Source organism: Mobula birostris, chromosome 3 (assembly GCF_030028105.1).
Source record: "Mobula birostris isolate sMobBir1 chromosome 3, sMobBir1.hap1, whole genome shotgun sequence".
NCBI classification, from domain to species: domain Eukaryota; kingdom Metazoa; phylum Chordata; class Chondrichthyes; order Myliobatiformes; family Myliobatidae; genus Mobula; species Mobula birostris.
This window is the reverse complement of record NC_092372.1, coordinates 135,939,568-135,959,897: the sequence shown is the minus strand read 5'-3', so window position 1 is coordinate 135,959,897 and position 20,330 is coordinate 135,939,568. Positions and strand designations below refer to the sequence as shown.

The 20,330-nt window shown below is 40.3% G+C and overlaps 1 protein-coding gene across 1 annotated transcript in view; it reads left to right on the top strand.

Annotated features, from left to right (window-relative positions):
• LOC140195290 (aryl hydrocarbon receptor-like) overlaps positions 1-20,330 on the top strand; it is a 219,428-nt gene that overhangs the window by 168,932 nt on the left and 30,166 nt on the right. Inside the window, exons 6-8 of the mRNA XM_072253377.1 lie at positions 10,371-10,501; positions 13,711-13,913; positions 18,299-18,408. Coding sequence (XP_072109478.1) covers positions 10,371-10,501; positions 13,711-13,913; positions 18,299-18,408 — 444 coding nt within the window. The remainder of the gene's footprint in view (positions 1-10,370; positions 10,502-13,710; positions 13,914-18,298; positions 18,409-20,330) is intronic.

Sequence of the window (20,330 nt, the reverse complement as noted above, 5' to 3'; positions counted from 1 at the left end):
CATCATAAGACACATGACACCTTTATGTTTATACAATGTATTTTGTTCTGCTCTCTCGCTTTCAAGCTTTATTAACACATCTGTAGCTCAAAGAAATCACTGTAAAGTAATTATACCTGCTTTCTCTGATTCACTTGCTGTTTTTATGATTTTTGATTTTATTACCAATGTGTTCGAAATGATGCTTTAAATGTTTTACTTACATCTTTGATAAAGCCACTTGAGAACTGAAATGGAAAGAAAAATTACTTCTGGCCATTCAGCTCTAATCTTAAATTCTCTTAGCAGACTTCATTTCTTTCAAATACTCTTAATTTTCTCTTCATATTGTTACGTACCCCGTAACTGGGTTGCCAAACCAGCAGAAATGGATCACTCAGTTGGAGTCTGGATTACTAGAACTAAGAAAGTTTTATTAAAGAAACAAGCAACACAGTAATCGAAAGGATAATAAATGCAACAGTTCAGCAATGATAAACACACGTGCACAGAATTAAGATAACAGCATCAATCAAGCTCTATCATTGTCTAGGAATAAATGACCAATTTCGAAGTGACACAAAGTTCAGTCCAATTTAGTAGTTCAGTTCGCCGTAATCGTTGCCATGGCGATGGACAACGTGGGGGGGGGGGAGAGAGAACGGGAACGACTGATCATTCAGAAACGGCTTCCACTCACAGACCGGCGATAATTGCTCACAAGCAGCTTACGGGCAGGTCCTTGGTGATGTCACCTGAGGTCACCGACTGTGACCCCTCCTCCAGATGCGATCGATCCTCTGCAGTGAACCCGGCACCCAAGCAAGGGCGGACACACACCGGGTTCCCGCTGATCGTACCTTTCCACCCTGTGCGTTGTCCGGTACTTCCCACCGACTCGTGAGAGGCGCACCGCTTCCAGGGTCTCGTTACCTCGGGTGTAGTGTGTCCTGCCTTAGCGAACCTGTCCCTTTTGATCCCCCTGCTGGGGTATTGCCTGTCCATCACTTCAAACAGTTCAGGATTCAAAGGGGGAGCCGCTCCAGACAGCTCTCTCTCCCGTCCCTTCATTACACATCTCCAGATCGCCTGTCCATCACTTCAAACAGTTCAAGGTTCAAAGGGGGAGCCGCTCCAGACAGCTCTCTCTCCCGTCCCTTCATTACACATCTCCAGATCACCTGTCCATCACTTCAAACAGTTCAGGGTTCAAAGGGGGAGCCGCTCCAGACAGCTCTCTCTCCCGTCCCTTCATTACACATCTCCAGATGCTGCTTCATTGTTCCTCATCTCTCCTTCCCCTGAGGACAGGTGGCAGACCACTGCTGATGCCACCCAGGCCAGCAAACATCTTAATTTTATGTGTATTCTTGTCACAATATGAGCATATTAAAGATTTACTTTCTGATTTTATTCTCATCATCTATTATGCAAACATTAATCTTTCCCTCAACTCTGGACATCTTAAACAAAGTTGTACAGACGACCTATGCATTATAGCCAGTTGTTCTATGGAATTTCGCCCATTCAGATTGGCAGATATAATATAGTTTAGGGGAGTGTGTGGTCATGCACCTTGCTAGAAGGAATAACGATGTTGACTGCTTTCTAAATGGGGAGAGAATTCAGAAATCAGAGGTGCAAAAAGGCATTGTAGTCCGCGTGCAAGATTCCCAAAAGGTTAATTTGCTGGTTGAGTCAGTAGTATGAAAGACAGATGCAAAGTTAGCATTTATTTTGGGAAGACAAACATAAAAGTAAGGATGTAATGCTGAGGGTTTACGTCATTCGTTAGAGGACATTTGGATATCATGAGGAATTTGGGGCCCCATATGTGAAAAAAGATATGCTTATGTTGGAGAGTGTCCAGAAGAGGTTTACGAGATGACAGGGATGATGGGGTTAATCTTGTATTTGGAGCTATAATGTTGTAGCCATTATAGAGACTTGGATGGCTCAGGGGCAAGAATAGCTACTTGGAGTGCCAGGCTTTAGATGTTTCAGAGAGGACAGGGAGGGGGGCAAAAGAAGTGGGGGCTTGGCACAACTGATCAGAGATAGTGTCACGGCTACAGAAAAGGAGGAAGTCATGGAGGGATGGTCTACTGAGTCTCTGGGTGGAAGTAAAGAACAGGAAGAGGTCAAAACTATACTGCGTGTTTTTTATAGACCACCCAATAGTAACATGGACATCGAGGAGCAGATAGGGAGACAGATTCTGGAACAGTGCAGTAATAACAGTGTTGTCGTCACGGGTGATTTTAATTTCCCCAATATTGATTGGCATCTCTGTAGATCAAGGGGATTAGATGAGGTTGAGTTTGTTAAGTGTGTTCAGGAAAGTTCCCTGACACAATATGTAGATAAGCCTACATGAGAAGAGGCTGTTCTTGATCTGGTATTAGGAAATAAACTTGGTCAGGTGTCAGTTCTCTCAGTGGGAGAGTATTTTGGAGATGGTGATCACAGTTCTATCCCTTTACCATAGCATTGGAGAGGGATAGGAACAGACAAGTTAGGAAAGCCTTTAATTGGAGTAAGGGAAAATATGAAGCTATCAGGCAAGAACTTGGAAGCATAAATTGGCAAAAGATGTTCTCAGGGAAATGTATGGCAGAAATGTGGCAAATGTTCAGGGGATATTTGCATGGCGTTCTGCACAGGTACGTTCCAGTGAGACAGGGAAAGGATGGCAGGGTACAGGAACCATGGTGTACAAAGGCAGTTGAAAATCTAGTCAAGAAGAAAAGAAAAACTTACGAAAGGCTCAAAAAACTAGGTAGTGATAGAGATCTAGAAGATTATAAGGCTAGCAGGAAGGAGCTTAAGAATAAAATTAGGAGAGCCTGAAGGGGCCATGAGAAGGCCTTGTCAAGCAGGATTAGGGAAAGCAAAACCCCAAAGCTTTCTACAAGTATGTGAAGAGCAAGAGGATAAGACGTGAGAGAATAGGACCAATCAAGTGTGACAGTGGAAAAGTGTGTGTGAAGCTGGAAGAGATAGTGCAGGTACTTAATGAATACTTTGCTTCAGTATTCACTACGGAAGAGGAACTTGGTGATTGGAGGATTACAGTGGATTGAAAAACTTGAGCATATAGACATTAAAAAACGAGGATGTTGCTGGAGCTTTTGGAAAGCATCGGGTTGGATAAGTCACCAGGATCAGACAAGCTCTACCCCAGGCTACTGTGGGAAACGAGGGAGATTGCTGAGCCTCTGGGAATGATCTTTGCATCATCAGTGGGGATGGGAGAGGTTCCAGAGGATTGGAGGGTTGCAGATGTTGTTCCCTTAATCAAGAAAGGGAGTAGAGATAGCGCAGGAAATTATAGACCAGTGAGCCTTACTTCAGTGGCTGGTAAGTTGATGGAAAAGATCCTGAGAGGCAGGATTTATAAACATTTGGAGAGCCATAATATGATTAGGAAGAGTCAGCATGGCTTTGTCAAAGGCAGGTCGTGCCTTACGAGCCTGACTGAATTTTTTGAAGATGTGACTAAACACATTGATGAAGGTAGAGCCGTAGATGTAGTGTATATGGATTTCAGCAAGGCATTTGATGAAGTACCCCGTGCAAGGCTTATTGAGAAAGTAAGAAGGCATGGGATCCAAGGGGGCCTTACTTGTGGATCCAGAACTGGCTTGTACACAGAAGGTAGTTGTAGATGGGTATATTCTGCATGGAGGTTAGTGACTAATGGTGTGCTTTTAGGGATCTGTTCTGGGACCCCTGCTCTTCGTGATTTTTATAAATGTCCTGGTTGAGGAAGTGGAAGGATGGGTTAGGAAATTTGCTGATGACATAAAGGTTGGGGGAGTTGTGGATAGTGTGGAGGGCGGTCAGAGGTTACAGCAGGACATTGATAGAATGCAAAACTGGGCTGAGAAGTGGCAGATGGAGTTCAACCCAGATAAGTGTGAGGTGGTTCATTTTGGTAGGTCAAATATGATGACAGAACATAGTATTAATGGCAGTGTGAAGGATCAGAGGGATCTTGGAGTCCGAGTCCATAGGACTCTCAAAGCTGCTGTGCAGGTTGACTCTGTGGTTAAGAAGGCATACGGCGTATTGGACTTTATCAACTGTGGGATTGAGTTCAAGAGCCGAGGGGTAATGTTAAAGCTGTATAGGACCCTGGTCAGACTCCACTTGTAGTACTGTGCTCACTTCTGGTCACCTCACTACTGGAAGGATGTGGAAACTGTAGCAAGGGTGCTGAGAAGATTTACAAGGATGTTGCCTGGATTGGGGAGCATGCCTTATGAGAGTAGGTTGAGTGAACTTGGCCTTTTCTCCTCGGAGTGACGGAGGATGAGAGCTGACCTGATAGAGCTATATAAGATGATGAGAGGCATTGATCGTGTGGATAGTCAGAGGCTATTTCCCAGGGCTGAAATGGATAACATGAGAGGGCACATTTTTAAGGTGCTTGGAAGTGGGTACAGAGAAGATGTCAGAGGTAAGTTTTTTACGTAGACAGTGGTGAGTGTGTGGAATGGGCTGCCAGCAACAGTGGTGGAGGTGGATACGATAGAGATTTGTCAGTATGATGTTGTAGGCATCACTGAGTTGTGGCTGAAAGAAGGCCATAGTTGTGAGCTAAACATCAAAAGGTAGACTTTGTATCAAGAAGACAGGCAGGAACCCCTTGGTGGTGGTGTGGCTCTGTTGGTAAGAGATGGAATTACATCATTAGAAAGAGGTGACATAGGGTCAGACAGAGAATGTTGAATCTTTGTGGGTGGAGTTAAGAAACAGCAAAGTTTTAAAAAAAACATTGTGGGAATCATATTTAGGCCTCCAAATAGTAGCCAAGATGTGTGGTTGGGATTGCAAAGGGGACCAGAAAAAGCATGTAATAAGGGTAATGACACAATTGTAATGGATGGGAAAATCAGGTTGGTGTCAGATCACAAGAGAGCGAATTTGTTGAATGCCTATGAGATGGCTTTTAGAGCAGCTTGTGCTTGAGCCTACTCGGGGAAAGGCAATCTTAGATTGGGTATTGTGTAATAACCTAGATCTTCTTAGGGAGCTTAATGTAAAGGAACCCTTAGGAGGCAATAATAATAATATGATCGAATTTATACTGCTGTTTGAGAGATAGAAGCATATCTCACAGGTATCAATATCGCAATGGAATAAAGGGAATTACAGAAGCGTGAGAGAAGAACTTTCCCAGGTGGATTGGAGCAAGATACTGGCGGGAATGACGGCAGAGCAGAGATGACTGAAGTTTCTGGGATTAGTTCACAAGGCTCAGGGTAGGTATGCCCCACAGAGGACAAAGTTCTCAAATGGCAGGGGTAGCATTCAATGGCTGATAAAGGAAGTTAAGGATTGCATAGAAGCCAAGGAAAAGGCATATAAAGTAGCAAAGGTAAGTGGGAAGTTGGATGATTGGGAAGCTTTTAAAATCCAACGAAAGGCACTATAAAAGCTATAAGAAGGGAAAAGATTAAATATGATGGCAGACTAGCCTTTAATATAAAGTAGGATGTCTGTGGTGGCCAGTGCTATCATGTTTGCTGTTGTGTGCTGAGGCAGCAGGTTGAGGGTAGCAGACACCAACAGAATCAACAAACTCATTCGTAAGGCCGGTGATGTTGTGGGGATGGAACTGGACTCTCTGACGGTGGTGTGTGAAAAGAGGATGCTTTCCAAGTTGCATGCCATCTTGGACAATGTCTCCCATCCACTACATAATGTACTGGTTGGGCACAGGAGTACATTCAGCTAGAGGCTCATTCTACCGAGATACAACACAGAGCGTCATAGGAAGTCATTCCTGCCTGTGGCCATCAAACTTTACAACTCCTCCCTTGGAGGGTCAGACACCTTGAGCCAATAGGCTGGTCCTGGACTTATTTCCTGGCATAATTTACTATTTAATTATTTATGGTTTTATTACTATTTAATTATTTATGGTGTAACTGTCACAAAACCCAATTTCCCTCGGGATCAATAAAGTATGACTATGACTATAGGATACCAAAAGTTTATTCAGTTATATTAAGAGTAAAAAGGGGGTGAGAGTTGATATTGGACCACAGGAAAATGATGCTGGATAGGTAGTATTGGGGGACAAAGAAAGGGCAGATGAACTTAATGGGTACTTTGCATCTATCTTCACTGTGGAAGACACTAGCAGTGTGCCAGAGGTCCGTGAGTGCCAGGGAACAGGAATGTACCATTGCCATTACAAAGGAAAATGTGTCAGGCAAACTCAATGCTCTTAAGTTGGATAAGTCACCTGGACCAGATGAACTACATCCCAGAGTCCTGAGAGAGGTTGCTGAAGAGATCGGTCATGATCTTTTAAGAATCACTTGATTCTGGCATGGTCCCAGAGGACTAGAAGATTTCAAACACCATTTCACCCTTTAAGAAGGGAGGATGGCAGATGAAAGGAAATTGGAGCCCAGTTAACCTCACCTCAGTGTTTGGGGAAAGTGTTGGAGTCTATTATTAAGGATGAGGTTTCAAGGTACTGGGAGACTAATGATAGAATAAGTCAAAGTCAGCCTGGTTTCTGTAAAGGGACATTTTGCCTGGCAAACCTGTTAAGAGTTCTTCAAGGAAGTTACAAGCATGGTGGACAAAGTAGAGGCAGTGGATGTCACCTACTTGGATTTTCAGAAGATGTTTAATAAGGTACCACATATGAGGCTGCTTAACAAGATAAAATCCTATGGTGTTACAGGAAAGATAGCGGAATGCCTGACAGGCAGGAGGCAGCGAGTGGGAGTCAAAGGGCCTTTTCTGGTTGGCTGCCAGGGACTGGTGGTGTTCCTCAGGGGCAGTATAGGGACCACTGCTTTTCACATTGCTTGTCAGTGATTTAGATAATGGAATTGTTGGCTTTGTGGCAAAGTTTGCAGATGATACAAAGATAGGTGGAGGAGTAGGTAGTGCTGAGGAAGTAATGTGATTGCAGCAGGACTTAGACAAAGTGGAAGAATGGGTAGAAAAGTGGCAGATGGAATACTGTGTTCGGAAATGTGTGATAATGCATTTTGGTAAAAGGAACAATAGTGCACACTATTAACTAAATGGAGAGAAGGTTCAAACATTGGAGGTACAGAGGGACTTGGGAGTCCTTGTGCAAGACTCCTAGAAGGTTAATTTACAGGTTGAGTCTATGGTAAAGGCGGCAAATGCAATGTTGGCATTTATTTCAAGGGGAATAAAATGTAAAAGCAAGGAGATAATGCTGACCTTTGATAAGACACCAGTCAGGCCGCACTTAGTGTGTTGTCAACAGTTTTAGGCCCCATATCTCAGAAAGGGCATGTTGTCGTTGGAGAGAACCCTGAGGGGGTTCCCAAGGATGATTCTGGGAATAAAGGGATTAACATATGAGGAGTGTTTGGCAAACTTAGGCCTGTAATCACTGGAATTTAGAAGAATGTGTTGGAATATCATTGAAACTTACTGAATGTTGAAAGGACTAGATAGGGCGAATGTGGTGAGAATATTTCCTATGGTGGGGGTATCCAGAACTAGAAGGCACAGCCTCAAATCTGAGGGGTGACTCTTTAGAACAGAGGTAAGGAGAATTCTTTTAGCCAGAGAGTAGTAAATCTGTGGAATGCTCTGCCACAGACTGCAGTGGAGGCCAAGTCTGTGTGTGTATGTTTAAGGCCGAAGTTGATCGTTTCCTGATAGGTCAGTACATCAAAGGATATGGTGAGAAGGTAGGTGTTTGGGGTTGAGTGGGATCTGGGATCAGCCATGATGGAATGGTGGAGTAGACTCGATGGGCTGAATGGCCTAATTCTGCTCCTATGTCTTGGGGGGTCTTATTTGTGTAAATATTTAGTAGCTATTTCTATTTAGGATGCACATTTTCATGCAGGTGTAGAAGTGATGTATTTTAAATTCTTGATGTCCAATATTTAATTATTCTTTCTAAGTAAAGCAATTTTAGATAATAAAATATGCAAAAATTCCAGAAGCATATAATATGACTGATCAATAATTGGGAAAAGATACAAGTACTATTAATACTGGATTTGTTCTCATTTTTCATTTTATTTAATAGTCCGTACATTGTTTTACTCTTGGGTTTTCCGATTATTAACTTGACTTTGTTGTTTATGCTCAGGTGTTCAGCAAATAACCTAGGTCAATTCACCACTAAGCAAGTGCTGCATTTTCCAGAGATAGTCTATCAATAAGATATTGAGCAGCATCTCTATTCACCTGCTTAGATAGGTGCAAATGCCCATAAAGTACTTTTTTAACATGACACATTTTGCAAAACTTCAAATGGGATGCTTCTCTTCAAAAACAGCCAAGTTGGAATTTTAATTATCTGTTTTTAAAATCCTTTCTATGCGATAATCTGAGTTTTGCCAAAGTGTTTCGTCTGTATTGTCATTTAGTGTTGAGCACAATATCTGGCATTACAGTCAGTGGCCATTTTATTAGGTACAGGAAATATACCTAACAAAGTGCTCACAGGAGTGGAACCTCATGTGGACTTCTACTGCTGTAGCCCATCCACTCTTAGATTCAATGTGTTGCGCATTTGGAGATGTTCTGCTGTACATCACTGTCATAATGCGTGGCTATTTGAGTTACTGTCACTTTCTCGTCAGCTTGAGCCAGTTTCACCACAGTCAGACCTCCTTCATTAACAAGTAATTTCTGTCCACAGAAATGCTGCTCACTGAATGTTTTTGTTTTTCGCACTATTCTCTGTAAAGTCTAGAGCCTGTTATGCATGAAAATCCCAGGTGTTTAGCAGTTTCTGAGATATTCAAACTACCCCATCTGGCACCGACAATTATTCAATAGTCACATTGCATCTCTGTTCAGAAGTTTTGGCCTGAACAACAATTGAACTGCTTGACCAAATCTGCATGCTGTTATGCATTGAATGGCTGCCACATGAGCAGGCGTACAGGAGTACCTAATAAAGTGGCCACTGAATGTACTTCTGCTCATTGGCCCATTTGCAAAGAAATTCCTTCTGTCTTTCTTTCTTTTTCAATCTTTTTATTAATTTCATAAAATGAAAACATAAAGCAAAAATACAAGTAGTAGGAGATACATTGTTACAGTTAAAATGAGTAAGTGTAAAACCATATAGTATAAATTGACGAGGCTCCCAATCGTGTAGAATAACAATGAATAATACAAAGCAAAAAAAAACTGAAGAAAAATCATGAAAAAGAAAAAAAAAATAGAGAAAAAACAAACCCCATCCCAAAAAAAACTAAACAGAATTAGTCAACTAAACTAAAAGACTTGGGCAATACTAACAACTTGAAAATGGGAAAGAAGAAAACCTTAGTGTCGACGACTCCATTCCTCTCAACCAACAGTACAGAGAAATAAAACAAGTTTGGAAATAGTCAAATTACATCAAATGAAAATGCTGAATGAATGGCCTCCAAGTTTTTTCAAATCTAATAGAAGGGTCATAAACCGCACTTCTAACTTTTTCCAAATTCAAACATACCATAGTTTGTGAAAACCAATGAAATACAGTAGAAGGGTTAATCTCTTTCCAATTCAGCAAAATGGATCTTCTAGCCATTAGAGTAAGAAATGCAATCATCCTATGTGCTGAAGAGGTGAAATAATTTGAATCTATCATTGGTAATCCAAAAATAGCAGTAATTGGATGAGGTTGTAAGTCTATATTCAAAACCGTGGAAATAATGTCAAAAATATCTTTCCAATATTTTTCTGTCTTAAAAAGCACTGTCCTTTCTCTTTGGGCAATCAAATGATTTGTTGTACTCTCTGAAGGAGGTAACTAAATTACTTGAATTATGGTTACCAATGCATATTTGTTTGTAATATACAGTATTTTCTTTCACCTTAGATGAAATTCTGTTTTCCCACCCATTCCAAATACCCACTTTTTATAGTATATGTATTGTGAGAATGTGGGAATCATTCATGGTAATTTGCTGTTGATACTGCCAGTCAGTAATGATAATCTTGCCTTTAAATTGCTTAAGATTCAAAATGACAATATAGCATTTAATTCGTGAAAAAATGTTGCTTTGATTTGATCCCATATACCTTGCCCTAGAATGATGTGTTAGTTTTGGATTATCTTAGATATTTGTGCTTCATAATCAGTGTATCTGACTGTGACTTGTCGATGGAGGTTAACAGAGCCCGGCAGACTGAGAGAAGCGTGAGCTGCATAAGAGGGAGAGATAGATGAGAGTGAGGATTATAAAGGTTCTCTCAGGTCAGATTGCAATTCTATATCCAATCTGATTTCTAGCACAGATGCTCATAGCTGTTCTTGATATTACTTAATTTGGACAAAGTGTGAAAATAGGAAGTCCTAGGAAAGAAGCCTTACTTTTATATTTCCATACATTCTTGGTGTATGTCTCATGAAACTATCTTTTATTCAGGTGAAAATGGACTTCCAATGCCCATGAGCCATTATAGTCCCGAGCAGCTTCCCCCAGAAAAGTCGCCTTTTTTGGAAAGAAACTTTGTATGCAGGTTAAGATGTCTCCTGGATAATTCCTCTGGATTTCTGGTAAAGTTATCTTTTGAGATTGTGCATTTTCTTTTTTATCTTGCAGTTTTCATGTGAAGTTATTTAACAATAATTATTTACTAAGTAGCCTTGTTTTACCAATGCTATCATCTCATGAACTGTATTGGTTAGAATTATAAAATCCTAAGGGATTTTCACATAAGATACAAATTATTCAATAAAAATAAATGATCTTTTCTCAAATGTTAAAGTATCTTGAGCAAGGAGGAGTTGGGCAACACCTGTTTAAAAAAAAAAAGTATAAAAACAGTTTCTGGTTATTTGACTTGATCTTTTAACACTTCATGTGCAGTGAGACTTCTCTGTAGAGAAGGACAAAATTCGCTCCAAAAAGTTGGTTTGTGATCCTTTACTCAAAATTCCATGTATTATATTAATTATTATTAATCATTGAAATGAACATTCCCTTGGATTTTCAGCTGCTGTTGGAGATTATTAACAAAATTTAAAATTGAAACCTTTGTGTTATTTTTCTTGCCTCGTTTCTCTTCACCCCTTCTCCACTCTCATTCTCCTCACCCAACTCTCTGTCCATTAAGTCAATAATTCCTTCCTTCTCTTCATTTGTATGCCTGCGCCAGAATTTTGCAACTCTATTCACAGTTCTTACTCAATAGTTGTGCAGTTAACTTCAATATTTTTCTGCCCTATTGATTAAGGAGATCCTATACAGGAAGCCTTTTTTCCTTCACTGCCCTGATGTATGCTTGTTCTGAAGGTTCAAGACCAGGTAGAAGTGTATAGTTGATGTTAAACACCAGATTTTGAAGATGCTGGAAAGCCAGAATAACACACACAAAATGCTGGAGGAACTGTGCCCACCAGGCAGCATCTATTTAGAGGAATAAATAATTACCATCTGAGGATGCGACCCTTCATCAGGACTGGAAAGGTAGAGGGAGGAAGCCAGAATAAGAAGGTGGGGGGTAGGGAAGGAATACAAACTTGAAAGTGATAGGTGAAGCCAGGTGTGTAGGGGAAGGGGAGGATGAAGTGAGAAGCTGGGAGGTGATAGGTGGAAAAGATAAAGGGCTGAAGAAGAAGGAAACTGATAGGAGAGTGGGCTATGGGAGAAAGAGAAGGAGGAGGGTCCATAGGGAGATGATAGGCAGGTGAGGAGAACAGAAGAGGTAAGAGGTGAGCCAGAGTTGGGAATGGAAGAAGGGGGAGGGGTGAAATTTACAAGAAGTTAGAGAAATTGATGTTCATGCCGTCAGATTGAGTGGAATACGAGGTGTTGCTCCTCCAACCTGAGAGTGGCCTCATTGTGGCAGTAGAGGAGGCTGTGGACCAACATGTTTGAATGAGAATGTGAATTGCAGTTAAAATGGTTGCTCACCAGGAAGTCCTGCTTGTTCCGGATGGAGTGAAGGTACCCAATTTATGTCGCGTCTCACTGATATGGAGGAAGTCATATCAGGAGCACCAGATATATCAGACATCATTGATGTTACAAAGTTGTTCGTGGATCAAGTTATAGTCTAATACATATAATTCCAGATAAAATCCATGTGAAAGTTGCACTTTGTTAAAAGGGTGGATTTCTAGAATGGAGCTACTTGCAGAAGTTATTTTAGTTAAACCATTTATTCCTGATTTTAAAAAGAGCTTCACTAATTACTTTGGAGGAATAATTCTCCAAGATGTGGTGCAAACATGGAACTTATAGTAAAACAACACCTCATGCAATTAACAAGCTGCTTGAGGAACTCATTGGTTCAAGCAGCATCTGTAGTGGGAAATAAATTTTTGACGTTTTGGCTCAAAGTCTTATCAGAACTGAGAGCTGACAGGAAAGATGCCCATTATTTACTGGAGGAGTGGAGTGGTAAGTAGGAGCTTAAGGAGATTGTTATGACTGAGGAAGGGTGAAACATGGTGGGCGATTTATGATAGAAAGGCCTCTTTTTTTGTCTGCCTCTGTCCATCCGTCCAAAACCTTCGAGCTTCCAACCAGCCTCTCCAATACAGCCTCCCGAGCGCCATCCTCTGCCGAGCGCCTTCGACCTCTCCCCGGCCACTGAAGCACGCAAAGCCGAGGATTTTGGGGCCTTCAGCTCCGGAGATTCCGGTTACCACACAGTAGCAGCGGCAGCAAAGCGGGCATTTCAGAAGTTTTCCAGATGTTCCTCCGTACTCTCACGTCTGTCTCCATCAAATCAGAATTGTGCACGGTCCCCTACTTGACAGATACAAGATGTCATTCACCAGAGAGGCCGCGCACGCTGCCGTTGCGCCGCCATCTTCTCCCCCCTCCCGGGAGGATTTGCCTTATTTGTTCCTGCAGATTGAATTCCATTTGCTCTTTTTGGACCTATCTGAGTATCTTCTTTTGACCTTTCTCCTTTGCTATTTCCCAGTTAAACAACTTTAATGCAGTTTTAATTCCATTTGCCTAGATATGGCTTCCACAACCAGTCTGTCCTGGAGATCCTTGACAATGTTAACTAGAATATATGCAGGCTATATTAAAGTTGTTGCCTGACCAGCTGAGTAGTTCCAGTATTTTCTGCTTTTACTTCAGATTTCAAACATTTGCAGAATTTGCTTTTATATTACCCTCATCAGCACACTATTTTATATAAAATACTAATGAAGTTGGCTGCACATTCTCCCAAGTCAGTTCTGACTTCTGTGATTAACATGTACCTCCCTAAAAACTAATTAATGCCAATAATCATGCTGTCATCATCAGTGTCAGTTAGACTTGCCAGTGGTTAAATACTGTACATTGATACCTTTTCCCCTTTATTAAACTTCACATCTAACCAAAGAGGATTACAAATTGATAACCAGAACTGCACTTATTGGAGCTTTGTGTTTGCATATTTATACTTGTGTAGCTCTGCTTTCTGATGCACAGTGTTGAATTTATTTAAAAGGTGTTTGCAGCTATTGTAAAATTGAAAATTAAGGAATGCTTTTAAATCTATAAATGCCTTCACTATGGATTAAAAATCTGTTTTGGTATGAGCAATATGGGCAAATATTGAGGATTCCCAGATCCCTTTACTATAATTCATGCCATCATGTAAAGAAATTCATTTTTATTTTTCTTGTAAAACAATTTTACCAAATTCTTCAGTTATGGCAAAGCCTTTGTCCTTTTTTTCTACTAATTTGCTTTTAACTGTTATAACCTGGATTAGAAGTATTGCACCAACTAATTTCTAACTCTTTCCTTCTAGGCTATGAATTTTCAAGGTAGACTCAAGTTCCTTTATGAACAGAATATGAAGGGAAAAGATGGCTCAATTATCCCCCCACAGTTGGCCTTGTTTGCAATAGCAACCCCTCTGCAGCCTCCATCCATTTTGGAGATCCGAACCAAAAATTTAATTTTCAGGACTAAACACAAATTAGACTTCACACCAATGGGCTGTGATGTTAAGTAAGTAGAAAATATTTACTATAAAATTTCAATTTATAATTATTAAAACCTTACACATTTGCGTTGTTTGCTTTAATTTGTCGATACTTTTTGAATGGCAGAAATTATTCAATATGTCAGGTCCTTAGAATACCAAGTAACTTAACATGTAATTAAACAGAGAAAAGTACTTAGGTGATGAATAAGCAGCAATTAAATTTTGAAAACAAATAAAAGGTGAGATAGCATTTTGCTAAGTCACAATGGAGGTGCAGATTAGAAATGTTGATCAGATGAGTTTATGTGGCAATAAAAATGTTACACCCCTTAGTAACTCCATTCAAATATTAAGTAATACAACATCCCTATCAGGATGTCAAATGGTGAGTAAATTCATAACTATATATTAAGTACTCTGCGCAGTTTGGAGAACATCCAGGTTATGCAAATTTAGTGTTATTTTCTTAGTATTGTATAATCCACAATCTAATAATTCTGAGGTGTATGAGCCACAGATATTACAGAAAGGACAAATGAATACTAATTATATAGCCTGTAGATGCCAGGTGTAAAAGCACAGAATATTCAACTCTCTACTGCCTGTTATGCCACTGACGATTTGGGCAGCAATGAAGGTCCTCTGTCTTTGGCAGTGTTCAGGGCTTCCTTCAGCATACAGTAGTTCAGTTTTCACTACTCTCAGTCATGTAAGTTCCATGTGGAGACTCAGGAATACCGTTGCACACAAATGTCGAAGAATTTTTCATTGCTGTTTCCGTAACAGTTTGTTTTACCAGTCAGCCTTGAATTAGTCATAGTCATATTTTATTGATCCCGGGGGAAATTGGTTTTCGTTACAGTTGCACCATAAATAATAAATATTAATAAAAAACTGTAAATAGTTAAATAGTAATATGTAAGTTATACCAGTAAATTATAAAATAAGTCCAGGACCAGCCTATTGGCTCAGGGTGTCTGACCCTCCAAGGGAGGAGTTGTAAAGTTTGATGGCCACAGGCAGGAATGACTTCCTATGACGCTCTGTGTTGCATCTCGGTGGAATGAGTCTCTGGCTGAATGTACTCCTGTGCCCACGCAGTACATTATGTAGTTGATGGGAGACGTTATCCAAGACGGCATGCAACTTAGACAGCATCCTCTTTTCAGACACCACCATGAGAGAGTCCAGTTCCATCCCCACAACATCACTGGCCTTACGAATGAGTTTGTTGATTCTGTTGGTGTCTGCTACCCTCAGCCTGCTGCCCCAGCATACAACAGCAAACATGATGGCACTGGCCACCACAGACTCGTAGAACATCCTCAGCATCGTTAAACCCTTGAACTTGGAGGACTGATGGACCGCTCTTTGTCTACTCTCTGTCCTTTGACCTGTTTGGCATGAGTGGCCCTACCAAGAGCCAAAGCACAAAGAAGAAACAAGAATGACATATGATACTTAATCAGCTTGTTAAGAAAGGCTCAGAGAGAATAATTAAGAATAGCATGGTTTTGAGGTATACAGGTGTATAGAAATGACATTTTCAGTGATTATAGGGATGAATAGTATAGATTTAAAAGAGTTATTCAAAATAATCATAGTGACAAAGAGGAAACATGTCAAAATATAATAAGTTAAATAACAATATATGATTTTTTGGCATATCTTTGGGATGGGCAGCTAACTTGCATCAATCCATGAAATGATGTGATAGACTGCTGATGTAAATGGATATTGAGATGTATCAGAATGTGATTGCTAATAGAAGATAGGTTCTTGGGGCGGAGCCAAGGTCACCAAAAACATATTAACTGGTCTTTCATTTTAATTGCATTTTGGGAATAATGCTGAATAGAAATAAAGAGATGTTGGTATTTCCCTAACAGAACTACTGTAGCAATATAAATTTTATTTAGACTCATGGAGTTGTACACCATAGAAACAGGTCCCTTCTCTCATCGTGTCTATGCTGACCATCATATCTATTTGTACTATTTCCACTTGCCTTGCTCATTCTGGTACCTGTCTCAATGCCACTTAAATGTTGCTGCTGTTCCTGCCTTCACCACCTCCTCGGGCAGTTCATTTCTAAATACAACCACACCTTGTGTGAAAAGTTTACCCTTCAGATTCCCTTTATAGCTATTCTCTCTCTCTCTCTCTCTCTCTCGCTTTAAGCCTTTTGAGCTCTACTTTTAGATATGCCTAATATGGGAAACACATGCTGACTATCTATCCTATCTACACCTCTCATAATTTAATATGACTCTATTATGTCATTTTACAGCTTCCTTTTCTCCCAGGGAAACAAACATTTGTTTTTTTGTCACTTTTATATGACATGAAATTCTGAGGTTTTGCATAAACAGTGCAGAGACATAAAATTACTATAGATTACAAAATAAATAAGTTAGTGTAAGAAAAATAATGAACCGTTCAGAAATCTGAAGGCAGAGGGGAAGAAGACATACCCTGTCAACCAATATTTTCTAGTATCTCTTAACACTCCAAAACAGGCAATATCCTTGTTAATCTTTTCTGTTCCCTCTTTGCCATAAAAACATCTTTCCTGTGGCGTAACAACCATGACTACAAACAAAGTTCCAGCTGCAGCCTAACCAACATTTTGTACAATTGTAACAGACCATCCAATTCTTATATTAAATGCTTCAGCCTGTGAAGGCCGGCAAACAATAAGCCTTCCTCGGCACATTGTCTGCTTGTGTTACTTCTTTCAGGCTAGCTCACCCTGAATCCCAAGTATTCAAATCTTCCATACTAACCTACGACGCAGGACTTTATCAAAAACTTTGCGGAAGTCCACATAGGTGACATCTACTGCCCTGTCCCCCTCGATTCTCTTGGTCACCTCATCAAAAATTCAAGTTTCTTATGGACAAAGTTATGTTATCTCTAATCAGTCCTTTCCAAATGCACATAAAACATGTCCCTCAGAATCCCTTCAAATAACTTTCCTACCACGAATGTAAGCTCACTGGCCTATAGTACCCTGGCTTAACCAAGCTCCCCTTGCTCAAGTAAAGGTTCAATATCGCTTATCCTCTAGTCGTCTGATACCTCAGTTGTGACTCAGTTTATTTTTCTTCATCGCTGACCCATATTTTGCTGCATGTGGCTCACTGCCAGCACTCATCACTGAACTTCATCGTCAGGCACTTAATTGATCTACACTTGCTGAGGTGATCTTGCTGGGTGAGACTATCTTGCAGCTAAGAGCAAAGCAGCAGAGCTTCTATTGGACTGACTGAGATATGAGTGCAGGGCAGGATAAACTCATCTTTATTAAAACAAAACGTTGATTATGGCAAGGCCAAACTCGTTAACTTTGTCATCTGTCATGAATTTCAATGTGTTTGTATGTCCCTAATATTCATAAACTTTTAGAATTTTCTGAAAATGAAATTAAATTGAAGTTAAATTGTTAAATATAGAAAACATCATACTTGAGTTTTAAATAATTTTGCACATTGGTACAGCCTATTTTTAAAAAAAAAGAGTAGCCTGATTTTTACTTTTCTTTGCATGACAAATGCAAAGGCACATGAATGCTATTTCAGGTCAAACCTGCTACAGCAGAGCTTGGCCAGTTTTTGGGACAGTTTGAATTTTGTTAAAATTCAACAATATGCTATAAGTTTGGCTAACTTACCTTTGTATTTCCTGACTAAAGGAGCCATATTTTGTTGTATGTAATATGTAGGACTATGAAATAAAAGTACTAAATGATGGAAATATTCTTGACATCAGACAGTATCTGCAGAGAGAGAAACAGGGTTATCATTGATAGGAATGAAATCTCTGTTAACTTTGTTTCTCTTTCCACCGATGGTGCCTGACCTGCCGAGTATCGCAATCATGTTTCAGATTTCTAGCAAGTGAAGAAGTGAAGTTTTATTGCTTTTTAGTCTGTAGAGGCACTTAAGTTTCCTTCAACAGGGGAACACACTATGACTGGATCTGTGCAAGTATTCAGATTATTCAACCTCTTTTACATTTCCTGTTTAGTTTAGGTTTGTCTTCTTACATCATCTTCTGTGGACTGGTGTAGCTATTAGGTACAAGTTGCTGTGCTGGCAGCTAGCACCCTGAGTCTTTAATTGTTTAATTTTAATTTGGGTGGTTTGTATTCCATTTGGGTTGTTCTTTACATGCATTGGCTTTATATGCTGGAAAATTACTACTTATAGCATGGGATTTCAGATCCCATAAGCAATATTTGGCTAATGTGTGACTATTAGAAATAGTAATAAGTTTATCTCAATGAATTTTGAAGGGAGAAAGTTTCATTGACTGACATAATTTCATTTTGGAAAACTAATAGCATGTATGCATTCTAATGTGGCAGGTATGCACAAAGAAAAATACTGTTCTAATTTGTTTGCAGAGGGAAGATAGTCCTGGGTTACACAGATGCTGAATTATGCATGCGGGGATCTGGCTATCAGTTTATTCATGCAGCTGACATGATGTACTGCGCAGAAAACCACGTCCGAAGTAAGTAGTCTTCTGGTTTTCTCCAGTGCACTTCCTTATTTCTGTCTAGGTAAAAAAAGACGTCAAGTTGTCCAATCACACAGGGTCAATCGAAGGGTGTCAAAAACAATGAAAAGGGTGAGGATAAGCAACCAGTGGTTATGGTGCATATTTGTACTACTGTGTAGATCCAACACGGGATATGGTAATGCGAGCTGATTTTAAGGAGTGAAGCGATGAGTTAAATGTCATGATCTCAAGGTTACTTGCAATGCCAAGTGCCAGTAAGCCTGTTAATGGGAGATGAACTATATGAAAGCGTGGCTGAAGAGATAGTGAGGAAAGAAAGGATTTGGGTTCCTTGGGCACTAGAATTGGTGTTGGAGAAATTTTTAGAAGAGGGATGGCTTATACCCAGCAATCACAATCACCCTAGTGGAGATGTTACCAGGGATGAAGTTAACTGTTTGTAATAAACTAGAATGATGGAGATAAAAATGTAGGAGTGAGATAGGTGGACTGGTTGAGTTGTGTCACAGTAACAGTTTTCCTCTCAGTCAGTAAGACCAAGTAGCTGATTGTGGGCTTCAGGAAGGGGAAGTCAGGAGAACACATCAGTCCTCATTGGGGGATCAGCAGTGGAGAGGAGGAGCAGCTTAACTTCCTGGGCATTGACATCTCAGAGGATTGATCCTAACATATTGATGCAGTCACGAAGAAGGCACATCAGCAGCTATACTTCATGAGGAGTTTAAGGACATTTGGTGTACCACCAAAGACTCCAGCAGATTTCTACAGATTTATCATGGAGACTTTAGCTTATTTTATCGTGTATCTCAAAGTACCTGGCAACCTCATCCTTAATAATAGACTCCCATATCTTTCCAACCACTGAAGTCAGACTAACTGAAGACATCCTTTCTTCTGCCTCCCTCCGTTCTTAAAAACTGGAATGACATTTGCCATTTTTCAGTCCTCAGGAACCATTCCAGAATCTAGTGATTCTTGAAAGAACATTAATAAGGCATCCACAATCTCTTCAGCTACCTCTTTAAGTTCCTTGGGGTGTAGTCCATCTGGTGCAGATGACAAACCTACCGTTGGGCCTTTCAGTTTCTCACGCACCTTCTCCTTAGTAATTGTGGTGACACTCACTTCTACCTCCTGACATTTTTACATTTCTGGTATTCTGCTAGTGTCTTCCACAGTGAAGACTGACGCAAAATTCATTAAGTTCATCTGCCATTTCTTTGTCCCCCATTGCTATCTCTCCAGTGGCATTTTCCAGTGATCTGACATTCATTCTCCCTCTCCCCCCCTCTCCCCCCCTTTATATACCTAAAAACTTGTATCCTCCTTTATGTTATTGGCTAGCTTCCCTTCATATTTCTTTTTTTTTAGTTGCCTTCTGTTGGTTTTTAAAAGCTTCATAGTTCTCTAGCTTCCCATTAATTTTGGTTGTATTATGTGCTCTCTCTCTTGCTTTTATGTTGTCTTTGACTACCTTCATCAACCACGGTTGCCTCATCCTCCATTTAGAAGGCCTGTTCATCTTTGGGATGTATCTTTCCTGTGCCTTCCGTATTTCCCCAAGAAACACCAGCCATTTCTATTCTGTCGTCATCTTTGCTAGTGTCCCCTTCCAATCAATTTTGCCAGCTCTAATCTCATGCCTTGACTCCACTGTAATACTGATGCATCAGATTTTAGTTTCTCCTTCTCAAACTTCGGGGTGAATTCTATCATATTATGATCACTCAGGGTCCCTGTAGCTTAAGCTTCCTAATCAAATCTGGATCATTACATAACATCCAATCCAGAATTGCCACTCTCCTAATAAGCTCAATCACAAACTGCGCTAAAAAGCTACCTTGAAGTCACTCTACCAATTCCCTCACTTGGGATCCAGTGCTGACTGTATTTTTCCAATCTACCTGTATATT